The sequence below is a fragment of the Bombus flavifrons genome, chromosome 11 (genome assembly GCF_040668555.2).
Source record: "Bombus flavifrons isolate JBK064 chromosome 11, iyBomFlav1_principal, whole genome shotgun sequence".
Taxonomy (NCBI): Eukaryota; Metazoa; Arthropoda; class Insecta; order Hymenoptera; family Apidae; genus Bombus; species Bombus flavifrons.
The window spans coordinates 12,176,713-12,199,078 of record NC_138452.1 but is presented as its reverse complement, the minus strand read 5'-3'; the positions used below and the strand labels follow the sequence as shown (position 1 = coordinate 12,199,078).

Genomic DNA, 22,366 nt, shown 5'->3' with positions numbered 1-22,366 from the left:
GTCGCTTTTCAATGCCTATTTCTAATAACGCAGCGCAATTTTGTACTACGAAACTGCCAAGGATTTTATCTCGTGCAGAAATCACGAACATCTACTATCATATTTACGTTCATATTCAACGATAAGTAAGATAAATTATGTAGTCGTAATTAAATAATTGAAATTTATCAATAATCAATCTATACTATAATCTACCTCAACCTTAATCAAACGTTAATCTACAATGTGTGTGCCTGTATCTAAAGGTCATTTTTCTATTATACCGTATTATCTGTATCTTAAATGATACAACCGGTATAAAATGAATAGTATCAATTCAGAAGCGGTCGAAGCGAAAGTTTAAATACAAGCGATAAGGAAATTGGACACGATGATATATTAAGCGCGACTAATCGTAAGTACGTACCATGGTGACCAAAGGTGGAGTCTAAGTCGACCTTAAGCTCGTCCTTATCAAGAAGCTTATCATGCCTAGGTGAATGTCCACCTGCACCCGTCCCTTTCATACTTCGAAAATACTGAGACCATCTTGTTCTACCCGCGTCTTTCTTCAGTCTCTTCTCTTTTGCTCTCCTGGAAAAAGAGAAAAGGAATATGAATCTCCGTTCTTGAACAAGTACGAAAGCGACGAACGTTTAACTTTTACGTGTAACCTTGGCTTAGGATTTTTTAGAAACTACTTAGGTAAACTATTACAATACCGTATCCGGTGTAAATTACACGTAAATCAGACGTATTTTTTTAATTACAGTACATTTCGGTTTGGAGGGTTGGAATTACAAATAAAGCTCAAAGTAAATTCTGTTAAATTATAATACTTGTACCTTCGTTGAATCTGAACGATGATCCGTAGTACGAGATTTACTCGATATCGCAAGGCAAATATCTATTAATATGTATACAAAACAAAAATAAGTGACACTGCGATAACATTTTTATATACTAAGCGAATAAATGACGCAGGAAACCCCACTTGAATTTCACGGAAGAGAGCCTTAAGAGAGTGACTCTACAGAGTTAAAGTATTCCACACGTGTTAATTTTTAAGATTTTTACGGTATTTTATCGCCGGTCATTGATGACATAAATTGCGATAATAATACTTTGTATCGAGATTGTCACAGTTTTCCCCGTTTTCAACACGAAGCCATAGGATTATGGTATACAAGCGTATAGGATCGATAAAGTAATTTTTCTTAAGTTATGTGCAACGTTGTACACAACGATGTTCTCGATAGAGATAACAAGAAGTCGAATTGGAAGAAAAATCTTAGATTAGTGTGATAACCGACGATCCATGTCTGCCATAGATATATTATGAATAATGTCGCTGTTTTTTAAAAGTTGATAAATAATTCGATTATTCGAATAATTTATAATCTTCAGTTTCAAGTAGAGATTTTAATAATAACTTACAAACACTTATGTTGTAGACAGTTTTTAAAAGTGCGATAAAAATCAACTTAATACGATATTCCAATTATAGCTACAAACTACGATATGTACGTACTTAATTACTATATGGATAAGTACCGTTTTCATAATTTACGTACAGATTAAAACATTGCTCGAAAGTTTATATGTCCCTCTACCCTCGTTATTTTCTTTTAATTTAAGTTTCGTTTTTATTTAAGTATCTTTTCAAAGAGATATTACGACATTAGAAAACTACATTTAAACGATTAAAAAATTAGCCATAATCGTGTAGCAGGTATACCTTATACCGTACAATGTGTCACAAAAATAAAAGAATAAGTCGAAAATACAGAATAGAATTTTTCCAAATGGAATTTTGTTTTCGAAAAAATTGATCTTCCACGTCCTTCTGGAACGCGTGTACTTAACTATATCGTGATCGGCCGATTCTATTATGTCTGTCCTTCGTAAATAGCATTAATATCACTAGTTGATTTCTTATCAGGCTTTGTGCAAAATAAGCCGTCGACTATAATAAGGCAAGTAGTTTTTAAGATTTACCTTACTAATGCACAGATAAATCTATTATGCAGCCTTTTTAACGTATTTTATATCTTCGATTCTTTGAACTTTTAACTACCGAAGGACAATATTCAAAATTGATCCTCTCGAAAACGATACGTTATATTTATGAACAAATTTTATTCTACTTTTTCGTGTAGAATCACTCCCTTTCCGCTTGTGTCGTAATTACTACGACGTTTCTTTATACTCGCGAGAAATATTCTACTGCAGAGAATCGGAAATTGTCAATCCTCGAACGAATACTTAATCATTCGCGAATTGAACTTGAATTTTATTAAATGCATCGATGTACATACGTACCTGTTTTGGAACCAAACTTGAACCACGCGCATGTCGAGTCCTGTATTCTGAGAAAGTTGCTCTCGCACGTGTCTCGCTGGCTTAGGACTGGTATTGTACGCTAATTTTAAAGTTTCCAACTGCTTCGCTGTGATCGTGGTCCTTGGCCTTTTGTTTGGTTGGTCACCGTCTATACTTCCTCCGTCTGCCAATTCTATGATATAAAGGAATCGATAATAGATATAAGTCGTTTAAACGTCTGAGAGTAATTCTTTTCGCGCAATCTCAGGATCGTAGAAGAAGAGACTGGATTGTAAAATAATAAAAATACATGGAAGCAAGTACAACGTACATATACGTTACCTTTTGCCTTCGCCTGCTCGTAGTCAGGTTTACAAACGAGCTTTCTATCTTCCATGAGGTAGAACTCGTCCCCAGTGTCCAACTGTCGAGAGCAAAGGGCGCACGAGAAACAAGTTAGATGGTAGATCAATTCTTGCGCCCTACGCACGACTTGCGACGGTGCCAATCCTTGGCCGCAGCCCGCGCATTTCGTCCCAAAACGCCTGCCATACCAACAACATACAACATTTTCACATTACGTTCGCGTATTAATTGCAGCAACATCTCGTTCGATCAAGGTTGCACCGTCTTGAAAAACAGGGAATATTAAGTATAACCGTTTGAAGATATTTCATAAAAATACGAATGTAGAGCGCGGTCAAGAACGATCTCATACCTGGCAGAATCAGCGAGAAAGGTGACCGACTGTTTCTTGACGTTCTATTAATCGGAATCTGGTTCTCAGTTTTCCTTGTTAGCACGAATAAATGACACGAGACTAAATATACGGGTTGCTTAGAACGACGACAATATCATCCCTTGGCGTAATAACAATATTCTTCCTAGGAATGTCGAAAAGGTACTTTTGCGCTTAACCATTGTCCCTACTCTTTTGGCTTCGCTGCGCGTGCATGTATGTTGCGTTTCGTTTCCAAAATGAAAATTAAGATCGAAAAGTCAGCGCTTTTAATACGTGGGAGGTCGATATTCGAAAGGATTTTCATAGTTGAGTAATCGGGTGAACGTCGTTATTGGTCAGTTCGAAGGAAGTAAAGAAGAAATTGTTCGCGCGAGTACCAGTATGTTCGATTTTCGTTTCTTTGCCGCGCTGTATAATTACGAAAAGATCTGAGTTGCGTTTTGCGAGGAAATCGGGAAACTTTGATAGTACATCGAGCAGGCGGATAATTCTGAATTTGAAATATATCAGCAACAGGTTCATTCAGGTTCTCGGTCGAGATATAAACTGAAATACCGGTATTATAAAATGTCACGAGGGCCCTATGATCGCCTGACCTATCCGGTTTAGACCTTTCCCTTTATCATTGCATGCCATTAAGCTAAGTAATTTAAACGAGTAGCCCGTTGCGCGTAAGCGGTTGATCAACGAAACTACTGTATCAGCTGCTGTATTAATATTTAAGATAGAACAATCTTGCTGTTAATGAAACGCTTTTCTGCGTTTATAGAGACGCGAGGTTATTCCGAATAATAGAATTATCAATAGAATTTGTCCATGTTAAATGCAATTACACGCAATATCAAGTAAATAACGAAACGTAATTAGAGTAGTTTGAACACGATTGATTATTTATGTCGTGCTACATATATTTTTTATATCTGCAAAAGGGAGACAAAGGAATCCATGGATTATTTACCTTTGTACTTATTGTCAGAACGATACTTTTGACAATTTTGACAAAATCTGTCAATTTGATCGATAAATTACGTATATAAAAGTATCGTAGGAGATCGTCGAGATCGTCGAACGTTGCTACGCTCTTCAAATTTCGACCTTTCGATTTTACTTTCATTTCAGCAAACAAAAGTTTATTTCATCGGAAGAACAGGATCTTGATGATCCCCTTAGCATAAAATCGGAACGAGATATCACGCGTGTTGGTAATTATTCGCGAATAAGTTAAATGTAACCGAAAGAACGGAGCAAAGTTAAATAGAAATTATTTTAGAATTAAGTTAATAATACTTGTAATAATATTTCCAGAGATTCCTACTTTGTTTCCTTCTAATACGAGTTCTATAATTTTTTCAAATTTACTTTTCTTTACGTTTCCTTAACATAAACACACCTGTATACATTCGGAGATAACAATGTACACGTTCGAGATTAATCACAAAGCTTGCAGTCGACGTTGCGTACAACGAATAAGTGCTTCGTCAAACTCGAACGTTGCTCGTAATGCCTTTGAACGGACGAGCGAGTTTACCAGTTTTCCTGAAAATTCCTGAACCCTAGGAAAAGTGGAGTACCACCGAGAACGGTAGGACGAAGGGGAAAGAGGGTAAGTTCCTTCGATTTGGCTCGCAGGAGAAGAAAGATGGCGTCTAGTCCTCGCGAAGGTGTGGGTAGATGAGAAAAGGCACTCTTTTCTCGCACAATCGATATCAGTTGCTGGATATATATGCGCGTTTGATCCAACTTGTTTCTCATTTTTCTATCAGGTATATCCACTTTTTTTCATTATCTACCGAGAATAATGCGGACTTTCGGTTCCGTAGGTGCAATTTTTGCAAGCGATAAGTAACAGTTGATAAGCGTTTTATACCTTTTCGCTATCTGTTTAGATAATATCTTAAAAAAATATTGCACTACAGCTCGTCGATACAATTACGTAATAATTTACCGTACGTAGATCGCCCGATGGTTCACACGCTTATAACACGCAATAGTGAAATATGTTAAATAAACGAGAGTCTTGTCGTGCGTATAACGTAGAATACGTGCACAGGTATACAGGTATAGCGTCCTGTTTCCTCTTTGGAGAATAGGGAAAAATTCTTTTAGCGGCTATATATGTATACAGGTGTATCGTGTATCTTGCTACTTTATTTTGGTGAATTTTACGTAAGAACTACATGGAACAAAAAATATTTTAAATAATTTTTATTATCATAGCTTAGTTTTACCAATTTATACTTTGGATCGTCGTAAACGCGTAAATAGGTTGGTAGATTAACAGCATTGTTAATATATCATATAAACAGGTTGGTAGCGGCTAGCTGGTGATGTATGACCGCTTGTTAGTTCAACAAATATACGTAGCTTACATTTTATTAATCGAACGTTTGTCACAACGAGAACAGACATCATATATGTAGGTCAACATATATTATACCATGTATTAAAATAACGTTATTTTCATCTTATAAGCTACAAACACGCACACATACATTTTTAACATTTTCTTATATCGTGTATACGTATCTATATACGAGACTGGACGTAAAATTAATGCAAGTACCAGTATCTGTGTGTATTTTTATCAACGAATGAGATACCGATTATAAATTATATCCCGAGTTTTATCGCGAATGTATAAAATAATTTTCGATCGCGTGCTCTAATAGAAATACAAGAAGTCTGGAAAATTTCGAAATTGACGATCTTTTGAATATAAATTCTGTTGGTAGAAAAGTGCGAGCGACAGGTAGAGCGTGATAAAAATAATTGTTGGTACTTACTTGAAGAAGTCGTCCTTGCAAAAGACATGGCCGTTTCTTGCGAAACATTTATCAGTCAATCTTGCACCACAATCCCGGCACGTGAGGCACCTTGCATGCCAACACCTTTCCAGAACTCTCAGAACGTATTTGTCCAAAATCGCTTCCTGACAGCCTCCGCATTTTGGTATCGAAGCTGTAACATTCGACAGAAGATCGTTTAATGCTCGAAGATGTCGTTAAAAGTATCTGTCAGAAACGCGAGGAGTTGGAACTTGTAGGTACAGGTTGGATTCTGTAACTGTAACTATACGTTCTATAATACAATCTTAACTATAAGATCCTTAAATAGATTGCGATTATTTATTAGCTTCGCAATTGAAATCGTAATAAATTAAAGTCGAAAGTCTAAAGTTTAAGTCTAATATAAATTAAAGTCTAAAGATAGAAGTCTGAAGTTTCAGATTTAGTCAAACTGTACTACGAGAGCGATATTGAGAAGAAGAAGAAGCGGATTATCGAAATATCATAATTGCAACAGCACCTTGCAATATAATATAAGTTTTCCTAAATAACAATGTACCACTGATTATATACTTTAGCTTTAAGTTAAGTCATCGCTAACTTAACTGTATCTTTATTTACGATTTAACTTAATCATAATACAAATTACGCATACGATATCTATATCGTTTTTCTGTATGGACAATGGTCTTCTCTAACGCGAGGATGATACCGTGACGATCATTGTTACGATGATTTTAAGAACGAGCTGTTGTAGTCATATAATGCAGGACTTTGTGATTTATACGTAATAACGTATCGTAATCTAAAATCAACTCTGTATTACGCAAATGAAATCTTTGCAACTTTTGAATTACAATTATGCACGTAATTTCTATCATCCGATCTTGGTTCGCATAACGCAACGATCGATAGTTCGGTTCCAGATTCGGTGAATCTCTCCAAATTCAACTACATGCTAATTTTTCTCTTCTACAAGAATCTTATTTCCCGATTAAGCAATTACACGATTTCAGATTGCTCGGTTCTCTGCTTTAGTTCACGTATGAAACCGTCGTAAGTACGCCGAATATCTGAATTCTTCGCATCTCCATACGCTCGTTAGTCACATCGGCTTCGACACTTGATCGTTACAATATTACGCGCAAATACATAAACTTTTATCTGGGTACGCGAGTCATCGAAACGGAACTCGATCGATTAAAAGCCGACGTCCCTCACTTACAATAGAGGATTTCAGGAAGATTGGCCGGCAAATCGAGTTCCACGGCCGGTTGATCCAGAGGGTGCATCTCGTGGTGAGAAGCGCCGTCGAAGTTGGCGACGTTCGCGACGTTTCCGGTGCTACTACCGTTCCGCCGGACGTTTTGTGACTCCGGGCTATCGCGTGGCGGTGTCAAGACGTCTTGACGAGCGCGCCGATACATCCCTTCCAGAGGTGAAGCCTCACGGCCCAACATTTCCAGACTTATCATAGTCATAATTGCGTTTTTCGATCGAATTTACGCAGCTTATTCCTTCATCGTTCTAAACCTTTCGACGATTATTTCCTCTTTTTAATAGAATTTTGACAGTCGTCGATTACGATATTTAACGAGCCCTGATATTTCAGATATCGCGATGAATTACTCTACGATACGATAAATACCGTTTTGTTAGGATTCGTTTCTTTGCTTTATGAAATTGTATTTTCGTTAGATTTAATATTCCGTTGCATTTGTTCGACGTCGACCAGGTAGGCGCGAAATTAAGTTTCAAGTTTCGTCCTTGACAAGGATGCTTCGCGATGAGTTTTACTCGACGCTTGTCCTGTGATCGTTCGCAAGCTTTTATCATCTATATTCTTTTCTTTCTTACGTTATCTGGTTTTACTCAGACATTTATTTACTTCATTCGCATTTACGTTACTAGCACCTAAATAGGACACCTGTCTCGCGATCATCCTTTACTATTCTTCCTTGTGTCTATTTATATTCCTCCTCTCTTTACGCCGTGTGCTTTTACTTATTTATTTCTTCCTTCTCTTCGCATTTTTATCTTCCGTTTCTCTTAATTTCGTTCAGGCAGCTACTTGTATTCGTTCGTTTCCGATCGAAGCAATGGGTAGATGGCGAGCAATATCAAAGTCGTAAGTTCTACTTAACACCGCGCCAAGCGTTCATTTCTAAACAACTATACGGAGCAATTAATTCCAACTCGATGATCACGTCGAATCTCGAGCGACGTACGTCCTTGTCGACTGTCCACCGATTAATTCACTTTCACTTTCGCCGAAGAACAAGCAGTTCCAAACTCTCTACCTTGGCGATAAACATTCTTAGAAAGAGCGTCCGAATTTATTGAACCGTTTAACGTCGGTTCGGCCGGACCATTTTTATGCCATGCCATTCCTTCGGATCGGCACAGATATGCGACGTTGTTGGTGGGACAAGAACAAGGTAACGGCGATAGATTATCCGCACTGCCTATCAGTCCATCGAACCATCATCGTTGTCGGAGATAACGAGAATAATGGAAATTCGTTCGCAACGTCGATGCGAGCAACGTCGGTTGAACAGGATCGCGATACAGAGAGCAGCGAAGGAGCGATCGACGCGATCGGTGTAAGAGTACGCGAACGACTGTTCGAACGATGTTGCAGCTGCTCGTGCGCACGTGACACTCGTGGGTGTGGTGGTTTTATGGTGGGGCATGGGAGAAAGCTATTGGGTGTGGCTCGCACCCACGCTTCTGACGCTGTGTCGCCGATTGGCGAGAAGATCGACCGCCTCCAATATGGCGATCGTCGTACCGCGAAACGTCTTCCGAGGGAGCGACGCGACGCTCTTCCGACTTCTTGCTACTCGCTTGGGTGCCGATGATGCGCCGTTGACACCGCGATGATGCGCTGCCAGGACGACAGAAGTGAAGCTTCTAGAAACCCGCACGGGATCTATCTTTGCCTGGCCATGTGTAAACTTTACGCTTTTCGAAGATCGCTTCGGACGAGGAACACGGTGGAGGAGCGCGTCTCTTCGTATCGAGCGACGACACTCGGCGGAACAGACCGAGAGGATTTACTCTCCAACGAATTATACGCGTAGCGTGGTTTGCAGTTAGTCGCTAAAGGAAGATGCACCGAATCGGTAAGAATCGTTGGAGCGATACGGACTCGAGAATAGGCAGAAGTTTATGCGACTGTTGAACGACGCGCGACGCGTGATTACTACGACAAAGAGTACGTTTCTTCCTTGTTCGTTGGTCGAAGTTGGTTCGTAGGCGGATCTTCCAATGCCGCGCGGTTAAATACACGAGGAAGGTCGGTATTCGCCAACGTGCAACACTGAAATTCATCAAAGACAGCCGAGACACGAGCGAATCGGTAGAGGGAACGACAAAGAGCCAGCCCTCTGTTTAAGTATGCGGTGGCATTATACGCGACGATCATCCGGCGTCGTATCCGCGAATCCATTTCCACTGTTACAACGCAACGATGGCCACGGTTTCTATTCGTTGGAATCGTCGCGTAAAAGAATTCGTTGGCCTCTGTTCGGCGACTTCCTTTGGCATCGTCTCGGGAGTTGTGCCGTTTGCGAAAGGCAAAGGAGGAAGTAGGTGGAGTAGGCGAGCGAGCGAGCGAAAAGAAGCAGAGAAAAAAAAGAAGAAGAAGACGGGCGCGGAGGAGATGAGAAGGGAACGGCGGAGAAAGCAGGCTGAGTAGGAGGGGACAAAAGGATTGGGGCGAAATTAAGAACAGCCGAGCCGGGGGGTGAGGGTCGCCATTTTATAATCTTAGTCGAGATCAGTCGTGTACCTATACGTACTCTTTTTCTCGTTGCTGGCTGGCTGGCTGGCTCGTGGTCGCGCGCGCCTATCTACACCGAAACGAATAACTCGACGAGGGTACAGGCTGGCGTGAACGTGTATAAGTAGACGTATATATGCGCGACCACCACCATGAAACGGTACACTCTCGATAAGAGTCTTTGTCTTTCACGGTAGCGTCAGATGGCTGATATCTTTCCGTTTGCCCTTGTGCCTAGACTCGCTCCCTTCGCCTTTTCGTATGAAAATTCCCGTGCCCCGTGTGTTAGGATGTTCCTCGGTGCCGTTCGAATCCTATCGTGGCATCTTGGCGCTCGTTAACGACGTTACCGATGTCGCGATCGGCAATCGCAAGAAGCTTAGAATATCGAATTTTCGTCTCTTAGGGTTTTTCAAGGCTAGGGTTGTTAGAACGCGATAAAGATCCTGCTCTCTTATCGCTCGGACCGTGATAATAATCGAGTTACGGATACTTACAGGATAATCGTACCTAGCATGGAATCTCGGCCCCAACCGACAAAATCAGTCGGCAACGGTGTAAAATATTTCGGTAAAAACACGAGGCTAGAGATTGGCTGGGAAGTCTGTCGTCGAAAGCAATTGATGCGTTTCTGCAAGCGTATAAAAGTTTTCGAGGAGCGAGCGAAGTAGCGACATTTTTTACTCTACGTGTTTTAACCTTCGAACGACAAAGACGCTCGACTCGTGCGGATATTGTTATTCCGCCAAACTATAGGACGGATTTTATTAGGAAAATTATCACGCAGGAAGAGAGCGAAAAGGGCATTCATCGTTATAAAATAAAATACTTGGTACTCTTTGCGATAGGTAATGAAAACCAGGCAGAAAATGCAATGGCGCGTAACTAACAAGCGTTATTTACCGCTGAAAAAGCGAGCCGTACCATGTGGTTGGCAAATCGTTCGCGTATCGAACATTTTTATTCGTTTCTGGACCAGAGAAGGTGTCGCGTTCGCATAAATGATTTTATGAGCATGACGGTCGCCGTGCATGCAAAGTATCGAACCATCTGTTGCCTCCGGGCCCCATCCATGTCAGGTGGAAAATTTTGCATCCTTGGTCGCTCGGATAGGCGGAATCCGATTATGATCGATCGTAAACGCGTCGATGATTTTCCCTACAATTCTGTTTTCATAGCCAATACCGTTGCTAGTCGAAGTCTACACGGCAAACTTTTGCAACTGTCTCGAGTCAGCGATGGTAGGAAGCCATCCCAAGCCCGCGAGCTACCGTCAACGTGTAATTTTTTCTCCTTAAAACGACGCGAAACTCGATCGTCTCTCCCGAGAAATCATCGAAACTCTCGAAACCCGCCATTGAATTCGTTGGGAAGCGCAGTCACTTTTGGAATCTTTTGGAATCAACCGCGACAGCGATACGATTCTGTGGCGATACATCCGACACGGGCCGCGCGTTTCCATCGCCAAGATCCGCTATAAGGGGGTGTCTCTGCGATTGCGCGACCCCGTGATTTCCGTGGGCGTCCTCCTCGGGCTTCGATCACGCGAACCCACCCTTCGTCGGTACCGTTGCACATGTCGACACGCCTCCAGGAGTCGTCCGTCACCGTAAAAAGCATCAACACGAGGGTTTATCGCGGCCTATCCAAGGGTGGAGAGATTTCGTTCGTCCGCGAGTCTTCTCCCGTGTTGGCTCGTGACAAGACTAACGACCGGCGAGAGGTGGGACGGGAGAAAAGGGGGTTGCGAGCAGTCTGCGAACGCATCCCCGCGGCAGCGGTGTACGCTTGACCCGACGAACGACCATATTCCTCTTTTTCATTTCGCTTACTTCGCGAGCAGAGATCTCGTAAATATCGGTCGGAGTCGCTGGCAGAAACTAGCGAAAGGTCGGGAGACGAGGGTCGGATTCGAATGATTATCGGCGCTGCCGGTATCTCCATCCCCCGAAGGGACGATGACTGTTTTCTCTCGCTTTAGCCTCCACGCTGCCACGTTTCCTTTTCTTTCTCTTTCTCTGCCCTTCTTTCTTTTTTATTTTTATTTTTCTGTGCCAACGGAGGCGCCAACGCCAGTGCATTCAGGTATTTCGAAGATATATCATAGGATGTTTCGAGGATGCTGGAGCATCGTGATTGGTTTCGGAGATACAACCTTTTTGTTGGTTCCCAGGGAAAATGGGATTGAAAGTTGCCGAAGATTTTCACATGGTTCATATCGAGTTCTTTCATTTTGAATCACGCTCTACTTATAAGTGACTCGGTATTCGATATACTCGAAGGTTTTAGATTCTTGAATCTCAGATCGTCCTAAAATATATAATTTTTCGTTCTCTTAGATCAAGTACAAATTGAATAACGTAAAACGCCAAACAGATTAAAATTCGCTAGGATCGACCGAATGCGACTAAGAGCAGGTGTCCTAATATTTATCAACAGCTGAACCGAACTACCACCTGCAATTTCATCTCGTTATAAAGCGCTTCGTTTTTAATCCAACAACGAGGCAAGAAATATCGCCTGTTCGGACACCTATTCGAAGTAGATAAAAACCTAAAAATCGTGAATCGCGCAACGCGTTTGTAGTAGGCAGTAGCTGTGCTGCTGCTCTAGTAGCTAGAGGAGAAGGAGAAACGATGACGTTTAATGGTGTGCCGTATTTCTTCGGAGGAACCCCGCCAACAGAATATTCCATGGACGCGGGTTCAACTGGCAAAAAGACGACGTCGATGAAATATGCAGGTTCGCGCGGTTCCTGCGTTTTTTAATTTAACTGTATTCCCCACGTGGCTGGAGGAATCGCAAGCGAGATACAACTGCATATAATCGAATTTGCGCGGAGCAGATCTTCTCTATGGGCGTTTCCATTACATCGACGGGTAATAAATTACGCCACCCTTACCGCGCAAATACGTTTGAATTTATATCGGACGGTTCGCTTCCCTTGCCCCATTTACGCATATGGTTTTTCAGCGGACGAGCTTCTCGCTTCAACGACAGCACCGGAGGTCGCGCGCCTCGTCCAATTGATCCTTAACGCTCGCTGAATCGCGTATGAATACCAATTAGGCGTTAAAAACGTATACACGAAACATTAGCGTAAAGAACATTTAAATTTATCCTGCCATTCGTAAATATTCGATCGACTCGCAGTAGGTATAACGATACGTGAATTTCACCAAATTGTATTAGATCGATAACGATTTAGTAATTGGAGGCAAAGCTTGGTACGTAATCGTCAGAATATAACTATAAATGTACGCGATAAATTACCTGCTAAATAATTAAGAAACGTGCCAATAATTGCATACCGTAGATACTATAACTACGTAGGTATGTATTTATCGTTTAAATATCGCTGTTTGTATTAACATCGCAAGCCTTTCCGTCAGTTTGCGGGGCTCTTCTTAATCCAACGTCTAATTAAGAAATTAGGTCGTCCGTTTCTTTCGTTTTATAAGCAAATAATAGATGCACATTTTCCGTTTTATACTATTTTATCGAATTACGTATGATCCATTTTGTCTATCCAAATAAAGGCCACAACGTTCGACGGAGTAGGTTTCGTGTTTGTATAAAGACGCATCGTTGTAAAAGACGGGTTTGTAAAAGAAAGACGCTTTTCGGACAACCTAATAAAAATAAAGAGCTTATCGAGCAACTAAAAATAAGTAGCCCCGTAAGATCTGAGAATTACAGAGCTTAGTTTCGTTATCGCGTATTAGCTTTGAAACGTACAGACGTTAGATCTCCCATAGAGGTTTGCGCGTAGCAAAAAGTCGCTGAAAGACTGGTATCGCTGGCCGCTATCGCCGTGAAAAAGGAACGATTAAATAAAAGCTGACAGACTCTATTTCGAAATTCAGCCATTTCGAAGTCGCGCTATTCATCTCGGCCCCCGAGAAAGGGTGAAAGCCTGGTTCGGGAACGGGTTAAGTCGCAAACACCGAGAAAAGATAATAACAAACCGTCGTTGTTGGTAGAACCAGTTTGGCGTGGTGTGGCGGAAAAATTGGCCGTCGTATTCACGCAGCTACAGCGAGCAGAACGAACGAGACAAACGGTCGTGGCGATTCCACGCGGCTACAAGAAGGAAAGAGGAGGAAGAGTTTCGTTTGGAAACGAAAAAACCGAGCGTAGGATCGGCGGAGATGTTCGCCATCCGGGCGGGACGAGGACAAGCGAGACGATTTCTCTCGACAAGCGCCGCGACCAAAAAGCAGAAGTTAACACCAGATGTGCCATTGTGTCACGGACGTGCAGAAGCGTCGGCTGGGACAGAGAAGAACGGGAAAAATCGGGCTGAGACGAGAGAGCGCGGATACGAAAAGAGAATACGAGTATACGGGAGTAGCAGACGACTGGAAAAAGCGGGGACAAAAGAGAATCAGCCGGTCGAAAGAGGATGGAAAAGGCTTATGCGGAAACGGAGAGAGAAGAGCAAGGATGTAGCGCGTAGTTATCGGTACCGTGTCGACGCGGCGGTAAACAAGCGGAGGGACGAGACGAGGATGAAAGAGACGGAAAAGGAAGGACGAAGAGAACGAGGGAAGAGAAAGGGGCAGAGAAAGAGAGGGTTGGGTGAAGGGGCGCCTGCGTGGGTGTGCCGTCGCGGCGGTGTAACCACCGTTTCGCCGACACAACCCCTTCTTCGTCGCTTCTACCCGCGACCTCGACTCACCGACCAACCCCTCCAGCTACCTCGTCATTTCGAATTCGGCTCCGTGCAATCCTCGTGCACAACCCTGCCCCTCCTATGAAAAGCCGCTCACAAAGGCCGACGACAGCTCCCTCTCATTGTCTCCTCGGCACCGGCCGAGATCTCTCAAACGTTTGTACGGTTAAATGGGCTTAAACGACATACGCCCGCGCATTTGCGTGCACCGGTCCGTGCTCGTTCTCTCTGAACCTTTCAAGTCCGTTTTCCCTTTCTCCCAGCCAGAGGGATAATCAAAAGTAACGCGATCCCCGGAGATCGACGACCATACCGCGTGCTCCACGGACTTATGACTTTGCCGCGGATCGAACCGGCACACAGGGTGCTTAGTGCCTAGTAATCGCAGGGGTAATACAGCGTGTGCAGAGAGCACGGTCGAAAATTCGCGTGGAAAAGGATTGCTTTGTTTTATTCGTTCCGATTGTTGGATTATTTGCAGCTTTAGCCTCTTAAATGCGAACCTGATTTTTCGCTACGTTTGCAAACGTTAATCCGACAATTTATTTATTTTTATTACGATTTGCACGGACCGTGCCAAGATGCCAAGTGGACGTCAGATGGAACGTGTAAATAAAAGGAGCGACGTTTTCTATGTTATCGGGTAGAGTTCACTGGCTGAATGGCATATATTATTTGATTTGTCATTTGATTATTTCTCAAGGTGTTATTTAATAACCAACGACAAATGCAGTTGGTATAAACAATCGTGTGCTATACTTTGAGGGAATGACGTGGCTCGTTTCAACCCCACCCTACTAGTTAATTTCGTAATTAAGCTGTGTAATTACCGTAATTGTTCCCGTTGCTATATTTCTCCAGCATGATTTTACAGCTTTAGCGACGCTTATTAGATGAAATATTGCTTTCAATTAACAATTATAATTTTCTGTAAATAATCTGACTTGTCTGGATGTTTGTTCGTTGCATGTACTTGCGTAATTTAACTAAGCAAGTTCAGGATTTCTTACGAATATAATTCTATTTCCCTTAGCTGTAAGTTCTTTTTTGGACGAAACCGATATACGTACGCAAAAGCTATAATTTACTGTTTCAAGGAGAACGCGATTAAGCAAAGTGGCGAGAATCGGTCGAAACTAACTCTTACGGGTGATGCTCTACGAATTTCCATTCCACGTTTTGTGCCATGCAATTTGTAGAAAAACATACCTATACACTTGTATCTTCGTACACGATGGAAAAGGAGAAAAGGGAAAAATTGTGTCACAGATCAAGTATCGTTGAGATAAGTATCGACAGAGAGAGGGAGCGATCGTGGCTGGCAATAAAATAAATCCAACGTGCCTAACCAACGACATTAATAAATCCAATATCTTCCGACCGATAAAACGGCAACCGAGCCGTCGAATTCGTTTCCTACCCTTCTGGCCGATCCTGTCCTGGCAAACAGTTGGTCCGCATGACGAAAAATCATCGGGAATTGTGCAAACACGTATAAAATGTGCACAATGTGTCCGCGGGGCCGGCTAATATGCGAGTGGTTCATCGTGCCTCGGAGAACCCTCGATAAAAAGCCCACGGTCCTCTTCTTCCCTTCTTTACGTGGGGTGAACCTCTGGAGAAAAACGCGAGTCACTTTAACAGGCTTTATCGGTGATTACGAGATTGACAAATGATATTGATTCGGTCTCCACGCGAGTATTACATATATGGCGATTTTTCGTACGAACGATCTCATTGTTAGACTTTGACGAATTATTGGAAAGAAATGATACAAAATCAATGTAATTAGAAAGCAAGCGTGAACTTAAATAGCGAACAAACATCCAGTCTGTCGCTCGTTGGTAATAAAATCGTATCGGTGCACTCGTTTAAAGTTAACCCCTTAACTTACGATTTACGTCCAAGAATTTTCAGCCGAAAACGTAAACGAGCTATTATGTATTATATTATACAGGGTGATTGGTAACTGGTGGTACAAGCGGAAAGGGGGAGGGGTGATTCTACGCGAAAAAAGAAGTCGAAAATATAGAATAAAAATTTTTCGTTCGAGGCTTTGTTTTCGAGAAAATCGACTTTGAATTTTCGCTCGGTACGCGTGCGGTACGTTATAACGGATCTCACTGTAGATCGTTGTCTCGGTGGAAAAATTAAAAAGAAAAAGATAAAAAAAGAGTTTTATTCTATATTTTCGACTTCTTTCTTCTCGTAGAATCACCCCCTTTCCGCTTGTACCACCAGTTACCAACCACCCTGTATATTATATTTGGCCCGATCATCGTACTACGGGCTGTGCCCGTAATATTTACGTTTGGCCCGATCATCTACTACGGGCTATGCCCGTAGTTGTAGGACAAGGGGTTAAGTTGTAAATTACGTCATAAAATTTATTTTGCAGCGTCTACGCGATCGTTTCGTAGCTAAAGTTATAAATTTTCCATACGATATAGGTTCGATTTTGAACCTACAATGTATTTATTTCTTTAATATTTAATTCCGTTTATCTATATTTGAATAATAATCCGATATACGCGTAAAGTCTCGCGTAAACAAGTTTGACGATCTTCTAATTTCGGCGAACGTGGCTTATTGTTAGAAACGACGGATTACACAGCGATCAAAGAAGATTGTTCGTTAAATTATCGCACGAACGCAGAATGTAGATAGCTACGCATGGCTGAAACAGGCGCCACGCAAGTAAGTGTGCCAAATGGGCTTCTCCACGAGGATGGATGATGGTCCTATGCTTAAATTATTTATGCGCACCGCCCATTGCGTGTCCTGCATATCTACGCGTTGGCTTAGGCATATGGGGACATTAGCTACCCCATTAACCATTTTATCCGAGTATTCTTTCTATACTAGAATCTGCCTCGGTCGAGAATGACCCATGACGGAACAGTCACCGATCAAAATGTAACTGCACGTGATTAATGTTCGTTGCTTTGACGATAAACGTAAAGGAATATCGAGGTGAACGCATAAAAGTTATTTACGTGTATAAATAAACGTGCGAAGAAAATGTAGCAAATTCGTAAATGTTTTCTCATATGTGTATTCGATTTAGTTAGTTTATTTTGCTGTTACTCGTTACTTTACAGTTTATGATATTTATATTTCGTTGTCTGTCATTGCTTACCAAATAATAATATATACGTTCGTTATATTTGTTCCTAAAAGTATACTTACAGTTTTGAGGAAATAAGCAGAATTACAAAGGAATCTTCCGAGTACATACGTCTTGTATTTTCAATAACGTCGAAGCAATTATATTAACTATCTAGACACGTACAAGATACGCCAGATCGATGCATCGACGATCAATTTTCAAATCTACACACGTCGCAAACTTAAACTTGACGCTTTAAAAGATAACGCTTGTACCGTCACTTTTCCTCGCTCTTCCATTTACGCAGTCGAACGCTACACCTCAATATCATCTACAGTTCGCTGTATTTGCTCTGTCGTACCTGCTACACTCGCGCATCTACGCGACGTTCGCGTTAAAATTTCTCACCAGAGTAAGATATCTTCGCCGGAAACGTATCGGAAACGGATGACCAAGGTCGTATTCCTCGCGATAGCTGTCGCGTATTCTCCGTAATCGATAATCGTTTCTATCACGTCACCCACTCGTGCCCTCTTAGCCTACTTGCTTCGAGCGTTCCACGTGTGACCGCACACCCTTGTCTCGAAGGGTGTTCGCGTTACACGCACACACGTCATATAGGATACAGTATGTAGCCACGTAACGCCGCTCCGCGCCGGCTGGTACATGTATCAGGGGGGTTAGAACATTTAGCGAGTACATTAAGGAAATTGCGTGGACTCTTCGCACCGCTCCCTGTCACAGTCGGGTCGCTTTCGCATTCTTCCGTATTAACCGCACGCGCGAGGGGACCGAATAAGGGTTGCCTCTTTCCAACCGACACGGAAAGCTCTCGTGCATACGCGCCACCTCGTTTCTAGATGGACGACTGGATCTCCGTCCAGTCCCTGTGATCCGCAGAACCGAGAAAGATGCGCGGTCACGCGTACCTATCGTCGCAGGTACTTTGCCAGTTGCTATATCTCGCTTTATGCGGTGCGCAAACAATTAACGTAAAAGGTCTTGGAACAGTTTCCTTGGAAAAAGCAAATTCGATTAAAAATGACGCAAAACGTAACGTATACTCGTATAGGAAAAATTGTGGAAGATACAACGCAACGTAATTTCGCGATTTACGTACGACGATGCGAAATCGACGTATTTTTAACGAGTAGAAGATGAGCCTAAGGAGAAAGGACGAACGTGCGGAGAATGGTGTGGATACTGAAAGAAATTCAGAGACAAAACGGGTAACGCAAAAGGTACGCAGCGACGAGCAACGACGAAGCTAAACGCGAGAAAGTTTACAGCCGCGAAGCAAACGGGAATGCGCAACAAAGGAACAAAAGACGATAAACAGGGACGGGAAATAAAAATTCGACGAGAAATAGAAGAGAGACACAGAAGCGTCTCGTAGGGAGGGACGTGTGCCGGCAGACCTTGATGGGACAAGTAGGGTCAAGCGAACTAAAGCAAAACTACCGGGATAGGGGTGTTAAGGGGACGATATACGTCTCTGGCCGGGGAGGGAAGACGATTTTAATCTACTATCGGTCGACTGGGTAAAACTGGCTCCTCGTTACACGCTTGTTTAGAAGAGACGAGCTCTAAATTGATTCTCCACGATTGTTTCCACTTTTGCGAGACCGATAAACTTGATCTAGATATTGAAATAAACGCAGTAAACGGTTTTATTACTTGGAGAAACAATTAATAAATAAATAATTTCTCACTGGGTATGCCGCCTCGTTAGGCAATTCGTAGCGTCTAACGTTAGTAAGAAAATGTCGTGCAATTTGAAGTAGAATTTTTGTTACATCATGTACAGTTTTGTAATTAAATATGGTCACGCAATAACGGAACCGGAAAGGAAATACAGATGTCTTTGACGTCAGGCTGCTTCCATTTTTCTTTGCGAGATCGACAGACAATCCGGTACCGTGATTTTCATACAAAGCGCAACGTTACGGGTTTTTAAACACAGATATTATTTCCGGGAAAGGTCGAGTCGCCGGAAATCAAAGGGCCGCTAGGTGGACGACGCAGAGACCACGTTATTAATATTTTTTTCGTTTGCTTCAGCGAGCACAGCTGCCGTTGCTCTATATTTTCTTTTACTCGTTCGCGTTATGATTTTTAATAGGAGGGCTTCTAATGAAAACCTATTCTGGGCTGTTCCTTTGAGGCCGCGTATTAAGGGGGTGGTTGCGTCGAAAGCACCCCTGTGGAACGCGTTTTCCATCAAATTCTTTCGCTACGCTGACGCGATCATCGAAAGAACAACAAACCGGTAATTCGAGTTCTTGACCGTTTTTGTATTTAAAAATCATTCGCGGGAAATACGATAGGTCACGTTTTCGGCTTTTTATAAGTTTAGCATTAAAACCATTTTTGGTAACTAAGGATACAAAATCGTGTTTAAATAGCTATCTTTAAATTCTTCGACACGTGTTGAATTATTTCATTTGATCCAATATGTGTATATATATAGTTATATACGTAGTTACAAAATTTTCTACCTTTATTATCCAGGTACTCTTCGACAGATCGCACCTTTGAATCTAATAACGCGAACGGAATGTTTACATCGTCGCAAGTAGTTTTTATTTTGATATTCCGAATTATTCGCGGAAATTTCAACCATTTTTACGACTGTATAATCATTTTGCTTCTTGCTGTTGACACACAGGTATCAATCAACGAAATTGCCATTCATCATTTTCCATTAAAACGATTGCTTAGTTGTTTGTATATTGTAGTTATTATTATATCAATTATCAAGATCGATAGTTCCCGATAAGTGGTGTCGTATAATTAATATTGTTCCTATTATTCCCATCGTTCCTGTTATTTGGTATAACCATAACGAGGAAATATTTATCAGGCTATATAAAAATAGAAAATATATCCAAAAAGTATCGGTATTCGATTATTATACGACTTTCGTATAATATTTCCACTCTTTGACACGTCTTCTCCCTTAAATACGTTAGAACTCGATAACGAACCATTGACTTTTCGCGGTGAAAGGGTTAAGGGAAGTGTAACCGATACGCTATGTATAGTAGTACGAGATCCTAGAAGCCAACGGTGTCGAACGAAGTAACAAGATACTTGCGCAATTCATTGACTTGTGGAATCATTCGGAACGTTGCGTGGCATCGCGTCGTTCAACTACTTCTGACGGGAAGCACGAAGGATACTAATTGTAAGGAAAGGGAGAACAGTGAAAGGCTTCACCATCTGTCTATCGACACGTGCCAAGTTTCATTAAATACAGCCAATACACGATTGCTTAAATTCGCGTTAGAAACGAAATAGTCATACTATCGCTCAATAATATCGGCACATTTGTTTAGCTTCGTAATCAAAATTCAGCTTATAACACAAATTACCTTTTAAACACCAATATTTAACGATAAAACTGACATTTGCGATTGACTCGGCTCGTGCAATTATCGCGTCGTTTAACGAATCGCTTGTTTTTGGATTTCTTAATTCCCAATTCAATGGATAGAAAGACTCGCGACGTTAATGCGAACAGTGCTGTTTATATAAATGATAAATATATTTAGCTTTATATACATGCGATAAATAGTAAAATATGCCATTGCTGTGTTTTTTTTTTTTTTTTAGGTAACTTCAGTTTGACTATTCCGTAAGAAGATTAGTTGTCGATCAATCATCGATTCAAATCGTGTTAGTTTAGCAATGTTTTTAAAAGTACTGCCGACCGCAAGAACATCATTGGAATGATACCATAATCGTTGCTTATCGCGTTATACAGTAATACATAACATTCAGAATATTTCTTTCGAACTATTTCTAGACGTTTTCTTTGACGGTTTCGCAGACCAATAGAAGGTACATCGACGTTTATTTAAATTGGTGATCTTGTACGGAAGTTGTAATTTGCTCGGAACCGATGAAACATCAATGACTAGCCAGAAAGCAGCTGCTTGGAAACAACTATCAAAGTAGTTGAAGTTTCAGCTGCTCGTACTGTTCATTCGGAAAGGGTATATAAACAATCCGATTTTTAATTTACACCACCGTACAATCACCGATCAACTACATTCACTGTACTAACTATACCAGATTCAGGAGATGCTTGCATACTATTTCCATAGATAAGCGTGTAATTAACTATTCACTTTCTGATATCAAAGCTTTGTCCTGAAATGTATAGCTTGATATTAATACAGCTTTTATAGCTTTAATAACACAGCGATGCTTAAGTAACGTGCAATTTAAAACAGACGAACATACGAATATGTATGCGCATCTATTCTTCCTGCAGTCGCAACTTACGAGAGATCGAAAAAGATTAACGCAAAGTTACATCTCTGCTGTCTAAGTGAACGATCTACGTAACAATTTCTACCTCTTCGTTGCCTTCGTTATCGAGTACACTGTTTAATCGTAAATAGAAATTTCCAACGTTGGCCGTTTTCCAATATCCTGGCTTCCTTTTATCGGACCATCTCTAAAGCATCCTCTGGAAGACTAATCTTCACCGGAGCCGGTTTCCGTTGGTTTCGACCAAGCCTCCGTTCTCGATTCTCACATTATATCACCAGGGTGTCCCTGGAGATGTAACAAGCCGAGCGAATTCACGGGGGAGTTATGGGAACGGCACTGCAAACACCAAACCCAAGAGTATCCGATGTACTCGCTAGCATATTGCAGGAGGCGCCCGTAGGGCTTACCGTGCTAGAAGTCGACAACGAACGACAGTCTCACAGAGAAATATCGTTGGAGAGAGCGAGATATACTAGCTTGGGAATAGAAGACGAGAGAAAGAGACAGCGAGAATACGTGGATCCACTTATGGGGCAGCGTGCAAGTGTTACGACCTGCTATTGTGTTCACGGTCGTTGTTCATGGCTGTTCTTATTGCACACTTGACACGTTATACGATGGCACCCATGGGCACCGTAGGGAGTTTTGGCGATTTGCCTTCTCACGGTGAAGATCGAAAAAAATATCG

At 41.8% G+C, this 22,366-nt stretch overlaps 1 protein-coding gene across 8 annotated transcripts in view; it reads right to left on the bottom strand.

Annotated features, from left to right (window-relative positions):
* Lim3 (Lim3 homeobox protein) overlaps window positions 1–22,366 on the bottom strand; it is a 73,362-nt gene that overhangs the window by 18,591 nt on the left and 32,405 nt on the right. For 5 of the 8 annotated variants that reach the window (XR_011174440.1, XR_011174439.1, XR_011174438.1 and 2 more), the window contains 4 exons: window positions 5,827–6,001; window positions 2,644–2,855; window positions 2,302–2,494; window positions 407–573 (listed from right to left, as the gene is read on the bottom strand). Coding sequence is in view for 5 of the 8 variants with exons in the window: in XM_069123309.1 (XP_068979410.1) it covers window positions 407–573; window positions 2,302–2,494; window positions 2,644–2,855; window positions 5,827–6,001 (747 nt within the window). In the remaining 3 variants the exon portion in view is untranslated. Of the gene's footprint in view, window positions 1–406; window positions 574–2,301; window positions 2,495–2,643; window positions 2,856–5,826; window positions 6,002–7,054; window positions 8,445–22,366 lie in introns of those variants that run through there. The other 3 variants (XM_069123313.1, XM_069123314.1, XM_069123311.1) reach the window with 3 other exon arrangements.